At 28.6% G+C, this 14,891-nt stretch overlaps 1 protein-coding gene across 1 annotated transcript; it reads right to left on the bottom strand.

Annotated features, from left to right (window-relative positions):
• Positions 1-10,066: 10,066 nt before the first annotated feature.
• On the bottom strand, positions 10,067-14,666 carry LOC120082405 (omega-3 fatty acid desaturase, endoplasmic reticulum-like). The gene is made up of 8 exons (XM_039037567.2): positions 14,184-14,666; positions 14,007-14,096; positions 13,810-13,876; positions 13,625-13,717; positions 13,359-13,544; positions 12,937-13,017; positions 12,689-12,826; positions 10,067-10,439 (listed from the first exon to the last, which is right to left on the bottom strand). Exons 1-8 carry the CDS (start codon positions 14,480-14,482, stop codon positions 10,266-10,268), a joined length of 1,128 nt encoding a protein of 375 aa, XP_038893495.2. The 5' UTR covers positions 14,483-14,666; the 3' UTR covers positions 10,067-10,265.
• Positions 14,667-14,891: the final 225 nt, after the last annotated feature.

Here is a 14,891-nt window from a genome sequence, read left to right as displayed (position 1 = left end):
CGATCGTTGTTTCCTCCGTTTGTCTGCCTCACACCAAGTCCAAATAGAACCCACCCTCTAGATTCTCATACCGAGAATACCAATGTCACCTTGTTGGTGGTGTCAGACTCAACTCGACACCGTCGAGGTTTTTCGAAGGCCGTTCATAGTGCTACGGAGGCCGTTCGCTATTGCGGAGGAGTTCGTGACCGAGGAGATCATTGAGGACGAGCACGAAGTGTTCGTGCTATGTTCGTGCGGTGTTGCAATCGTGTAGATCAAATGCTCGTGGTTGCTGTTGTTCGATCAAAGTGCGCATCGGAGCATGGAGACACTTCTGTCGTTATTAGTACAGTTTTTTCCTCTGTACATTTATTGTTTCATGCTGTAATTTCTCTGTAAATTGTATAACTGCTTGTATTGAAGACTGTAAATGATTTGTTGATCCATGAATGTAATTTGGAATAGTCTGCTTCCGCTACTCATGGAAATCCCGAGTCTGATTTCCTTCAATAAGTTGTACTATAAATCAATTGTTCAATAGAGGATCAGTGGGAGCTTAAGGATCAAGTTGTATTTACAAGGGTAAAACGGTAATTTAACCTAGCGTATGAATGACCTGTGAAGGATCGACTTACTGATTATAGTTAAAATGGACAGAAATACATCTATAGTGAGGAGAGTGCAACTATCAAACTATAGTGATATGTCTTGATAGTTAACGAATAGTAATTAATTCGATTTAAAGAGTTTAACCAATTAATTACAAATTATAAGCTCATGATCTGTAGGTCCATAAGGTCCCTCTCTAGCTCATAAATCGGATTAGTAAATTGACTATTTTAGATGAGATTTGAAATTAGGGTTAAGAATTTGAAATGTTCAAATTCAATTAGGGTTTCAATTGATTGTATTCGATACAATTGAAATGTTTAATTTTATCGAAATCAAACAAAGCTGGAGAATTAATTAATGTTTAAATTATGATTTAAATATCAATTACATGAATAGTGGAATTGGTATTTTATTAATTTAATTAAGATATTAAATAATTAAATTAACAAAATAATTAAAAGATTTAATTAAATTAATTTTATTTAAAATTAATAAATAGAATTAATTTTATAAAACTAATATATAAATAAATCAGTTTATTTGAAAAACAAAATTGTTTTATAAAAATCAATTTGTTGTTTTAAAAACAAATTGGATAGTGGAATTTTCCAAAAAGTTGGAAAATTCCACTTTGGTGCTAAGCACCTTACTCAATCTCCACTAAAATTCTTCCATTAATTCATGAAGCAGGTGCTAGCCACCATGCACACAAACTATCTGCATGTTTTTGAACTTATAAATTGAAGTTCAAGGCTGAAGAAGAGGTATGCATGCTGAGAGAAGTACCAAGCTGCTGTTGAAAAAGAAAACCTACAACCTTCTCTCAAATTCACCTAATTCCAACTCAATTTAAGTGTTTCCACCACACAATTCATACTAGAGTTTAGTGGAGAGGATCTTTATGGTGGTCTACTTGAAGTTTCAAGCACAAATTCGTGATATTCTGCTAAATTAGAGGAGGAGTCTTCAAAGGTAATGTACTACTCAAACCCTCTTATGAAATAGTTTTGAAAAGCATGTTTTAAACTCAAATTAAATATAATTAGAGTGCTTATTGATTCTGATTTCTTCTGTTGCATATTAGTATACTCTATCAATTCGTTGTCTCCTTACATGTTTCTTCTGTACGTGAAAGGTCTCTCTACTCACTTAATCAAGGAAGGATTTCTAATCAATATTTATAATATCAAAATTGCTAAAAATTATCTTATGTCATAACTCATCTTTTCTTTGTTGATGGCAATTTGTTCTTTCTAAAGGACTCTGAAAAGGAGTGTCGTAAGCTGAAGAAGATTCTAAGAGACTATAAGAAAGCATCGGTTCAGGCCATCAACAGAAGCAAATCTATGTTCTTAGCAAGTAACAAAGTGGATTCATCTCTCTTTGATATTCAAATCTTTCTTGAGGATATTATTTTTGTGGGCAAGTTAGTTAAGCTCTTTGCTTTTGACATGCTCTACATGAGGAGAACGAAGTGGCTTATGTCTTTGCAACTTTGACATCTTCTCAAGGTCATTCTTTGATCTGAAAAGATTATTTTTTAAATAACATCCTTCCTCTCATTCTTGATGGTGACATAACATTGTTGTTTTTTGAAAAATTTTTACAGATAGAAAAATGTCAAATTATTTACAAAAATAGCAAAAAAAAATACTAGTAGACATTAAAAGACATCTATCAGTATTTATCACTGATAGACTTCTATTAGTTTTTATTAATGATAGATGCTGATAGACTTCTATCCATCTCTATCACCCTCTATCATAAAAGATTAAAATTTTTCTGTTTTGTATAAATAGTTTTCCTTATTTTTGGATTTTTGAAAATTTCTCTTGGTTTTTTTTTTTTAGAAAATTAATAACTTAATCTCTAGATATGTGTGTGAAGGGTGAGATTGTTGAAAGGGGGATGAGGGAAGAAGAAAAAATGAAAAGAGAAAAAGGCTTTCGGTGATGTATAAAAGAATTAGAAACATCTTGTAGTCATTTTCATGCTTTCGGTTTGAAGAAAAGAAGTTTCTTTCTTTCCCTTTTTTCTAAAAATTTAAAAAATAGGTTTTTTTAAAAAAAAAAAAATAAGAAGAAGAAGAAGAACTCAATTAGTTTAGTTATGATTATTCAAAAATGGAAATTAAACATACATAACAAAAAAAAGGGTAAGTTTGAAAGAATATAAAATAAGAAAGCGAAAAAGCAAAAAGAAAAAGGGGAAAAAGGGAACAACTTTAAATATGAAAGTGAAAGAACGAGTGAGAAGAGTGGAGCCCAATTGTATTCATAAAAAAATAATGTATCCCTTATACCCACTAACCACTCCGTGTTATATCTTTTTTTATTATTAAAAAATATTAATTTAATTTATCTATCTTTTAGATTAATATAAAAATTTATTCGAGAAAATCATCCTAATGACTAATAGTTTTGCATCATTGAATGACGGAAAACTTCACAAATACTTCGAATTTATATCTGATAATTATTAAGAGACAATGACATTATAATAGCATCACTGAGTAATTTTGCATCTAATAGCTTTGTTAGCTATTTTAAAATATTAGAATTCTATTAGATACAAAATTAAATATTTAGAAACCTATTAGATAATCTATTATACACAACTATGAAAATACTTACACTTATTTATTTAACAAGGGTTTTAAGTCGAGTTGATTTGAAGTACATCATCTTTAAAATAATTAATTAAATAATAAAGGGTAGTAGGGACGAGAGAGAGAAAACAATGGTAGGTTGGGGGACAACGAGGGTGAGAAAGAGTCGATGGATAGAGAAGAAGAAGAACAAGTTAACGGTGGGGCGGGAATGAAAAATGATTTAAATAAAATAACAAAAACTTGTCACATCGCTTTAAAATTATAATAATATTTTTTGTTTTTTGTTGTATCAGCATCGAATTTTAATTTTAAATTCACGTTAATTTTATACATGATAAAGAGTAAATAGAACGTTAATTTTTACGCTAAGAATATTTTTGAAACCTAAATAAAAAGTGGTGTTAGCTTCTTATTTTTAGTGATCAATAGAGTAATGGCTCATTTTTTTATGATGCAAATTGTAGAATACTTTCCATCTACTCTCTGAATTGCATTCCTTAAAAAATGGTCTCTTTTAGTACTTCTCACACACTGATTGTACTATTTTATTCATATTTAATTTTATAAATTTCATAACATTTTTTAAATGTTGCTATTCAGGTGATAACTTTCTTTAAAGAAAAAAAGAAAAGAAAGTATATACATTGTTTGTAGTACTATGTCTTTCCATTCCCACTATGGATCTCTTTTTTTTAAAAAAAAAAAAAAATTATTGATGTATTTTTGCAAAATAGATCTCATCGATTTAAATATTTACTTAGGGCCCATTTTTCCTATTAATGGAATTATTTTTAAACAAATTGATTTGTTTTTTTTAAATGTCAACTTTTTATTATTTATTTTCATAAAAGCAATCTTTTGCTTGATGTTTTTAGTCGTGAGATGGGTGTGTGAATCATGTGATTTGCTTCTTATTTTATATATTTTTATATTTTTCTTGAAGTCTTTTTTTATTTGTAGTGTTGAACTTCTATAAAAAAAACAATAATTTAATTCCTAAAATAAAATTTAGTTAGTAATAAATTAGTCTATGTATTTTTAAAATTATACTAATTTTATTTTTAAGCTTTAATATATAATAATTTATATATTAATTTGTATATAATTCGATGACCCAAAAAATCCGTTCAACACAACCTAACCCGTACGATTTGGATTGAGTTTGTCCATGAGTTTATCCATGAATTTACCTAAAATAATTTAACCCGATCCAAATCAATCTAAGCTTCTTACTATTTTTAAAAAGTATGTCTTTTAATTATGATACAATTATATATACATATGTTTATTTTGAATTTATTTAGTTTCATGATTTTTTTGATAATTTGTTCTCCAACAACTCCTAAAAATAATTTTTAGCACTTTGGAAGAAAATTTTATAATCCAAATTGAAATTGAGTTGTTAATTTTAATTAAATAAAAATTTTGCATACTAACATTTTACTTATGGTTTAGAATAAAAACTTAAATTAACAATCCAACTAACCCGAACCAACCCAACGCTCGAATATTTCATGGTTGGGTTAGATTGCATTCATTATTTAATAAGAGTTATTTGTGTTGAAAAAATGTACAATCCGAACGAATTGGGTCTAAAAAGTATTTCAACCTAATCCATGAACACTCCTAAAAAAGACTAAAGAAAAAATATAAAAAAGTATTCATGACTTCATAAATTAACTAATTCAATACATATTACAACTGTCGTCTATGAGATTTCATGTTTTGAAATCAATTCATGATGATTTTATATCTAACTTATCCAAAAAAAATTCCTTTATATATGCTATAAGACAACTATTCATTCATTGATATTGCATTCGATTATACAATCAAATCCTATTGATTTTTGTATAAATTTTAATTCAAAAAATTTAATTTATATATTAATTGATTAAAAAATTATAGTTATTAAATCAGGATGATTTATGTATAAAATCTATTGGATAAAGATTTTTTTTTTCTCTTTCTCTTTTTTAAAGATGACAATTTTATAGACTTTATTGTTACTTTTCTTTTAAAATATCTCTCCATATTTATTTAGAGTAAATTTTGCGAAGATAGTAACAATAACATTATCATGTTTTATTACGTGGATATTCTTTAAAAAAAGATTTAATCGTAGTAATTTAAAAAGTGCAAAAAATGGGGCTTGAACTATGCTCCTTGATAAGAAACAGTGCGCCCACCACTGCTCTACACATACTTGAAAATTATTGAATCAGCTTATATATATCTTCAACATATACTATAAATTTATATTAAAAATACAAAAAGTGGTAATTTGAGGAGGATACGTATCCTCTGGTCCCTACATGTATCCGTTCGTATTTTCTAATAGTTAATGTATTAATTATTGAAAAATGTGAACACATAGCACTAAATTGAAAAAATATTATACACCAAATTGGGAAAAAAACTCAACGTTGGGGACTAACACATACACTAAGCATTAAAAATGACAATATGTGAATTTGAAAACGTTAATGAGTTTGTCAAATTTTATTATATATTGACATTGTGATGGTTCAATTTTATATAGCAACATATAGTTTCAAGTAAAGTAAGTTGTTATGTACTAAGTCACATGAGTAAAGTGTACGTTGACGTTTTATTATAATATGGATTAAATTAAAAATTGTTTCATATGATGAAACAAAAATTATAATATATATATATATTTAGACCTTAAGTTTTAGGTTTAGTTTTCATTTGGCCTATTCAAAATGTTACACTTTTATTTCTTTGTTTTGAGTTTGTTTATTCTCTCAATTTCAAATTGTTATAATTTTATCCATGAAATTTAAATTTTGTTTCAATTTGGTCTTTAGGTTTCTAATTTACACTTTTAAACTTGATTTTTCTCTAAATACTCACTTCCGGTTTTAGGTGTTAATGTTTATTAATTAATTTAAAAGAATTAAACGAATTATAATGAGTTAGGTTTCATTATTTTTCATCACGATTAAAATTAAAATTAAATTTTTACTTCATACTCATTTTAAATTAATTAATAGACATTAATGTCAAAGATTAAAGTGAATATTTAGTAAAAAAAATTGATGTTAAAAATGCAAGTCTTGAAAGGGTAACCAAATTGAAACATAAACTCAAATCCCAAGGATAAAATTGACATATTTTAAATTTTAAAAACTAATTGAAATCGAATTCAAATTTTAAGTGTTAAATATGTAACATTTTGAAATTTAGACATCTAAGAAACTAAGTTGAAAACAAAGCAGCTAAAAGATATTTTTCCCTTAAAGAAAAAGTTAGGGAAGAAATTGGAGAAATAGCACAACAAGAAGAAGGGAAAAAAAAGGAAAAAGAAAAAGGGAAAAAAGTGAAGCATAGATTCTCTTCCCCTATCTTTATAGGACATGGCCTTCAAAAGAAGGGATGTTGATTAAAGAGCCTTCTCCAACCAAAGTATGGTCCCTTACGTGAAAATGAGACTTTTCAATATAAAACAAAAACATTTGAAATCTACGAATCTCTCCTACTACATTGTAATCAATCTCTTTTTTTCTTAATTCTATTTTTTATACCATAAATGTGGAGCATAGGAATTCGAGTCTCCAACTTTAGAAAAAGAGTACGAAGCTGTTTGGTGCTGAAATGACATAGGATGTCTAGAGTTCTAATGTCTGTGTTTGGGGTGCAAAATTGTATTGTCTGAGTTCATATGTCTATGTTTAGATGTGCAGAGTTGTTATGTCTAAGTTCATATGTCTGTGTTTTATGTCTTTGAGTGTGTAAAATTCATGTCAGTGTTATCTAGTTCAATTTTTTGTACTATAATATTATTTACCTGTATGAATAATCTTATAATTCAATTATTGTATCAATTCAGCTTTTTGTATTCAAATATTGTCTTTTAAATAATTTTTTATTATTGTTGTTTAGAAAAACTAAGTCAAAATTTAAGATTAATCTAAAGAGTTAACTAAATACCAACATTTAAAAATACGAAATTTAATTCTAAGCCAGGGATGGATATACCAACTTTTTTTTCTAAAACCTTTTTCACATTGTAATACTATATATATATATATAATTTTCAATCATGATTTAAATTTTGAAAAGAGCCTTAAAAAATAAGACAAATAAAAAATAAAAATAAACGAGTGAAAGTAGTATTTATAAATTAAAATTTTAAAAATTATCGAGAACTAAAAAGTTATGAATGGTCAGTTAAATATTTTAGTGAGCCATTTAAAATAAAAAGTTTTACTTCGGTTTGATTTTAGGGATTTCGTTGAAGCTTTTCTCATATATATTCACGGATGAGTTTTTTTATTGAGGTTTTATAATGGGCTTTTGAATAGTAGATTTTAAATAATGATGTTGTATATGAAGAGATTTTTTTATTTTTGAGAAATTGTGTACAAAGATTTAATCCAAAATATTGTGATTTTTTTAATGGGGCATTATATAGATAAATAATTGATATATTAAGCAAATAAAAATGAAAACTTGAATGACATAATTTATAGATAATAAAGTATTAATATACTCTATCACATAACACTGGAAAAAACGATATATGTAAATTGAAGGTAAAAAAATGGGTGCATGGAACTAGATTGAAATACCATGGTTTCTTAATAAAATGGATATAGTGGGAAAAAATTACATCCGAAGTATAATAAAATAAACTCAAGAAAATAATAAAGAAATAAAAAAAAGTAAGTGAGCCATAGAAAAGGAGGAGAGAGTGGTATGAGAAGGGGGGGAGATATAGGAAGTGAGGGTAGAGAAGCTGAGAGAGTTATTAAATGAGGGTTACACATGTTGAAGAAAGTGGAAAGGGAAGATGATACATCAATGGGCCAAACGGTAATATAGGGACTATATGATCTCCCCACATAGAATATTGAGCCCCCAAACAAGTTCTACAAATTAATTTTTGTATAACTATGTTCATGTTGACAAATGAACCTCCTTATTTAATTTGCTCTTAATTGGTATTTCGTCATTTTCCTAACTTGGCTTTACAAGTCTCTATTAGTTAATTAATTTTGTTTTTAGTTAAACAACATTTAGAGCCTGTTTGGGAGGTAATGAGTTTGTAATGGATTATAATTTCATCCTAATTCCAGTTTCCAATAATCCTGATTAGATTCCAACCTTTAAAGTGAAGAGATTTGTTTCCAAATGTTGATATTAATTATTCACCTTGCAATTGTTCAGCTAAAAAAAAAAGAAACTAATTGAGCATTGTTTTGAATGGTTGCAAGTCTTTATTCTCTTACTTTTATCGATTTTCCATTTTTATTACAATAATGAGATGGAGGAGAATTTATACGGTAGATTGAAGCATCTCAATTAATAAACCTAAAGTCGAAAAATCTTGGATAAAAATAGTACGTATTGTTGCACTTACACTTAAATGATTTTTATATATTTATAAATACGTGAATATATGAATAATAGTGAAATCTCAATTTAAAAAAACAGTTATGATTAATATAAATCGCTATATATATATATATATATAGTTATCATACCTATTTCTGATGAAGCATAGAGATAGTAAATTTTGAATGGTCAAAGCTCTCCCCCGAATTCTATTGAAATATGAATTATGTTTGAAGAAGGCTCGCATCTAACTCTACACTCAACCATCTCAATTCCATCTGCCATCCCGATATATGGAAAACATCCTATGATTTCTTGGACTAATAAAGTTATCAAATGAACTCTGAGGACTAAAATTGATGTCTTCCATTAATTAAGTTTCTACATGCTTATTTATAAGTAGGTATGTCCTTGTTTATGTGAGTATTGAGAAAACAAATCACACTAAACATTTTTTAGCTTCACTGATTTTGTTCTAAAGTCTCATTTGATAATTATTTAGGCTCTATTTGATAACCATTTTTTAAAATTACTAAGTCTATAAATACTACTTTCACCTATAAATCTCTTGCTTTGATAACTATCTTTATCCCTATTTTTAAGAACCAAGTCAAATTTTGAAAACTAGAAAAAAAAAGTATTTTTTAAAAAACTTATTTTTGTTTTGGAATTTAGTTAAGAAGGCGACTCTTCTACTTAAGATTGATACAACCATGGTAAGAAAATGAAAGAAAATAAGCTTAATTTTTTCAAAAACCAAAAACAAAAAAACGAAATGATTACCAAACGGGACTTTGTTTTTAGTTTCTAGTTTTAGAAAAATAAGTCTATAAACACTATTCTTATTAAAGTTCTTTGTTTTGTTATTTCCAATATTTTAAAAGCAAAGGCTAAATAAACACTCCACGACTAGCTCTTAGTTGATGATGTGATGTCCATTACACAAGAGTTGGGCTTTACCCATTTGCAGTATTGTCACAATGTTATGGCACACTCACTTGCATTTAAGATGTTAGACGAGCAAGTTTATTCTCTTCTCCACACATCATACTCCGAGTACTATTTATTCTACTTATGTCTCATAATGTAATTTCATAGCTAGTTGATGTTGATGTTGTTGTTTATTTATTAAAAAAATTATTTTAATAATCTTTGAAAAGAGAGAATTTTTTAAAAACTTGTGTCTTTGAAATTCAACTTTATTTAAAAAAACAGAAACAAGTAAATACATGCTTAGAATACATTTGAGCATTTTCTGTAAGGAAAAAAAAAAACCTCTATTAAAACAATTGGTTTTTTTTTTTTTCAAGAATAAAAAAGATAATTTTTTTAATAAATTAGACACTTGAAAGTTCATATATTTAAAATATATGATTTTATACATATTAAAGAAAATTTGTGAGATACCCACCAATTAGAACCATCAAAGTAATCAAAATCATCATAAAACAAGTATGCACCAATTAGAACCATAAAAAAGTAATGAAAAGAAGAAAGATGTAGATAGATGATAATTGAATTGAATTTATTTTTTTGTTTTCAATTGATGGGATCAAAAAGGAAAATGTTCTTTTTTTTTTGGGAAGGGGGTATTTTGGGAAATGTAATAATACAAGTGCGACTAAGCCAACAAGAAGGACAATTCTAAAGAAAGGTTGAACTCAACTAAGGCTTGAGAAAAGAGGAGAGAATGGAATTTTTAGTAGTGGTAAAGATAAGGATCTGTCTGGTAAAAGACAATATTGCCCTGGTCATTGACATAGTGGTCTTGTCTTAGGCTGTTCACCAGATTGTTTACCAAATGAAATGGAATTGGCCCTGATTTCTTTGGCTCTCTATAATACTTCCCCAACACTCCCTTGGCTGCCTTTGTCTGCCCCCCAAAAAAAAAAAAAAGACAAAACAAACAAACATTAGTCTCTATAGTACCATTTTGACAATCGTCGTGTATCGATTTAGGTATGTTTCGACTAATTTCATTCAATGAATCATTTCATTTGATTTTGACAGGTTTCCGTTTGTGAATATGAAAGGTTAAAGTTGGATTGAGTTTGTTATTTTCATTTAAACATCTTCATTTGTTATTTCCTCTTTGGATATATGGTTTATATCTTTGTTTTAACTACCATGTCCTTTCTATTTCAAAAGAACTTGTGTGTTGATTTGGAATGAATTTTTTTAATTTTCAAAGACATGTTTGATAATGATTTTAGTTTCGAAAAATTTAAACCCCTTCTATTTGGATTTTCATTTTTGTTTTTTTTTTTTTAAAAAAATTAAGTTTATTTCTTCCTTGTTTCTTACCATGATTTGCATATTTCTTAAATACAATAGTTGAATTCTTACCCAAATTAAAAAAACAAAAACTAATTTTTAAAAGCTATTTTTTTTCAATTTTCAAAATTTTGGCATGGTTTATTAAACTATTGATAAAAAGTAGATAACAAAATAAAAAATTTAGAGATGAAAATAGTGTCTATAAATTTAATTTTTAAAAACAAAAACAAAAAACCAAAGGGTTACCAAACGAAGACTTACATATTTAAATAGTTTGATAACGAGTCTATTATAAAAGGAAAAAAAAAAAAAGAAAAGAAAATTCATGCTTTGTTTAATCACGGTTTTTTTTAGGATTTTCTAGTCAAATTTCAAAAATTAAAACAAAATTTAAGAATTGTTTTTTAAAAATTTAAAATTTTTATGTTGGTAAAGCTTAGGATCTTTTCGGGGCACCAACAATAATAATGATGCATACAACTATTTATAATCTACAATTAAGTATAATAAATATTATTTTAAAATTCTCTACATTATTAACTTGCTACAGTATTTATTATTTTTCACTCATCTTCTCTTTTCTTCTTTACTACAATGTTTACTATTTTCTATCCAAACGAAAATAATTTAAACCTCAAGTACAATCTAATTTAATTTGGATTAAAATAATTTACTCTCTAAATACTAACTATTATAATTTTACTAATTATCATAATCAATTCAACCTCTCATATATTTCCTTGGCAACTCGTATAATTAATGGGTTACTTTTTATTAACGAGAATTTTAAAAAATTGGTTTTGGTATTTGGTCAAGATTCCGAAGAAGGCCTCTGCCTTAAAAGGTAAAGGTTAGGCAAAGAAAGTTGTTTAATAAAACGAATTATAATATTTTAAAAATGAAAAGAGGACAAATTTATTTTGTCATTTTCCATTCTAAAAACTCATGCTTATTGAACTATTTATATCGTTACATATTCTATTACAAGAAAGAAAAATTCAACCTCTCGTATAAAAAAAATTAGAAATTAATTTGAAATTAAGACTTGAAAAACATTTTGAAACATAAAACTATAAACTAAAGACAATCACATCACTAAAATCCAACAACCCATAAATCAAAAAGCAAATAAAAACTATTTTGTTGTCAAATCAAACACTAAATAATAACTATTCCATGACGATTGATCCTTAAAACAATTTTTCCTTTCAAAATTGTTCTTACAATCTAATAGCTATCCGATTTTTTTGACCTGAAAAGATTTCTTTTCAGCTTTTCGTCTTTTAAGAAAAGATAATATTTAAGGAAATTTTTATAGATAGCAAAAAAATATCAAACTATTTACAAAAAATTAATGATAAACACTTATAGATTTCTATCAACGTCTATCAATGATAGACTTGTATCAATTTTTATTATCAAATGATAGACTTCTATCTCTGATAAACTTCTATTAGTCTCTGTCAAAGAAGATTAAATTTTGCTATTTTGTATAAATAGTTTCTCTTATTTTTCTATTTTTGACAATCCTTCAAATATTTAATGTAATAAATATGAGAATTTCTCAAACAAAATTCAGAATGTTGTAGCATTTATGTTTTCAGTTCATTCACACTTCTCATTCTTCTGTTAACGATATATGTCTCCAATAATTGAGTTAAGCTCAAACGTTAAGATATTTTTATTTTAGTAGATAAGATATCAATTATCATCTTAAAAATCGATATCGATCTCTATCCGACATTCTTAAAAAAAAAAAAAAAAAAAAAAAAAAAAAAAAAAAAAAAAAAAAAAAAGACATTTATTATTATTATTATTTTGTAATAAAGGGTAAAAAGGACATACCGCTTCAACGAGATGATAGTGAGGGATCTGAGGAAACAAATGGTGGATGACATGAGTTCCAATATCATGATGGATGTTGTTGAACAATCCATAATCTCGATCAACGGTCGTCAGCCCGCCACGTAAGTAGCTCCATTCCTGTCCATAAAAAATAAATATATAATTTTAAAATGAAAAATATTTCCGACTTGGGTTTCAAAATTTTTTCTTTCCCAAGAAAATCTCTATTTTTCTCTCTCTTTCCTTACCTCTCCTCTGTACCATGGCAGCTTCTGTTCATACCCATGGTGGTGCAGATATGTCACAAAGTCCAGCCACATTACAAATATCTTCAAAAAAAATTAAAAAAAAAAAAAAAACCCAAAATGCATTAGATCCAAAAACAAAACCCATGAAGAAAAATAGAAAAAGTTTGAAACAATTTTTGATAATTAAATAAATTGATGAGTTGTGCCATGAGAGAGAAACAATAGAAATGGAAGTTCTTTTAATGTGGAAAAATTCATAGATGTTGACCAACTTAACAATTAGTGATTCCACCATTAAAATCAATATATTCAATCCTTAAAAGAGTTGAAAGATGGACCAATTTTAATGGAGGAGGCAAGAAGTTCCTCAATTTCACCTAAAACAAAAAAACAAGAAGAAGAAGAAGAAAAAGAGAGTTCACCCAGTACGGAACGCCATAGATTTTGAAGATTTGGAATGGACCAAAAACGAAGGACAAATAAACCAACAGAACCGCCATTAATGTCCAACATGAAGTTGAAATCACAATGTCTTTTCTCTCATTTGGAGCAAATAAATCACTATATGGATTGAAATGAGATCCTTCTTTCCCTGGGCTTCTCCACATCTGCAAATTGCCAACATTCAAATTTCTGTTTCGAAAAAACTGAAAAGCCGAAAACCCAAAATCGAAAAAGAGATAATTACAAGGTAAAATGGGTATGCAAGAATGGGGAAAGGTAAAGTGAATCTGAGGATTCTTGTTCTTTTTTCCAGCTGCTTATAAGTCTTCTTCGTCAACTGTCATTAAAAGAAAAGACGCCATTGAAATGAATGTAAAAGCTAAACAGGGGGGAAAAAACAGAGAGATCTGACAAATCTGACGAACGTACTGGAACCCATGATTCGTCTTTCTCCACATTTCCATGGTTTTGATGGTGAGTTCTGTGGCTTATTCTCCTGTTCAGAAAAATCCAATAGTGATTTCAGATTCAGACCCCCACAAAAAAAAAAGAAAAAGAAAAAAAAAAAAAAAAGGAAGATCGATCTGGGGATTTAGATTCGGGAGGAGGGAGGGGGGAAACGGTACCATCCATGATAAGGAACCAAAATGAAGGAATGAAGAAGAAGACCCATGAAAGAATTAAGCGCATAACTGTTGGAGAAGCTGCCATGGCCGCTGAAGAAACAAGCAAAAAAACAGAGAGATCGGAAACAGAGAGAAAAAGAAAACAGTGTAAAAAACAGAGGAAGAGGAGATTCGAACCAGTCGTGGCCGAGGACGAAAATGGCCCAGAACATGGTGCCCTGAGCGACCCAATAGATTGGCCAGAAGAGCCAGGAATCGAAGAAGACGGCGGCGGCGACCAATGCGGAGACGATGACTAAATCTCGAAGAACATAAACGAGAGAGCGCCAAGGGTTCTTGACCCAGCAATGGGGAGGAATGGCGGCTCGGATGTCGGCCATACGGAAAGGAGGAGGGGCGGAGGGGTCGAAAGGGGCCGGGGTGGCGGCAGTGGCGTTGCCGTTGCCGGTGCCGGAGGCCGGCAGAGGAATGGCCATATTTCCCTTTCGAGAGAGAATTGGGGGAAACAGGAAATGGCCTTTTGATTTGGTTTTGTGGTTGAGAGAAAAATGGAAGAGAGAAAAAGGGCAAGTGAAGATTGGGGGAAGGTGGTGATTATAAAAAGGGGAAGTGGTAATTGGTCTCTTTGCTTACGAAAGACAAGGCCACACACCCATCTCTATGCCTCTTGTTCCCATTACCAAAAAATGTTAATAATAAATAATCAAATTACACTTTTGGTCCTCCTACTTTTAGATTTTTGTAAGAGAAGCCTTGGAACCATTCGTTATTGTATCTAATACTTTATTCAACTTTAAAAACCCATTTCCCAGGAGACGTAAACATATTTGGTCTCTTTGGCTTCGTAGCCTGCATTGTTTGGTCGTGGAAACTTTTAAATTACTT

This window comes from Benincasa hispida, chromosome 8 (genome assembly GCF_027475165.1).
Source record: "Benincasa hispida cultivar pf3 chromosome 8, pf3_genome.v1.1, whole genome shotgun sequence".
NCBI classification, from domain to species: Eukaryota; Viridiplantae; Streptophyta; class Magnoliopsida; order Cucurbitales; family Cucurbitaceae; genus Benincasa; species Benincasa hispida.
The sequence above is the reverse complement of the archived record's forward strand: the minus strand, read 5'-3'. Positions and strand labels throughout refer to the sequence as shown.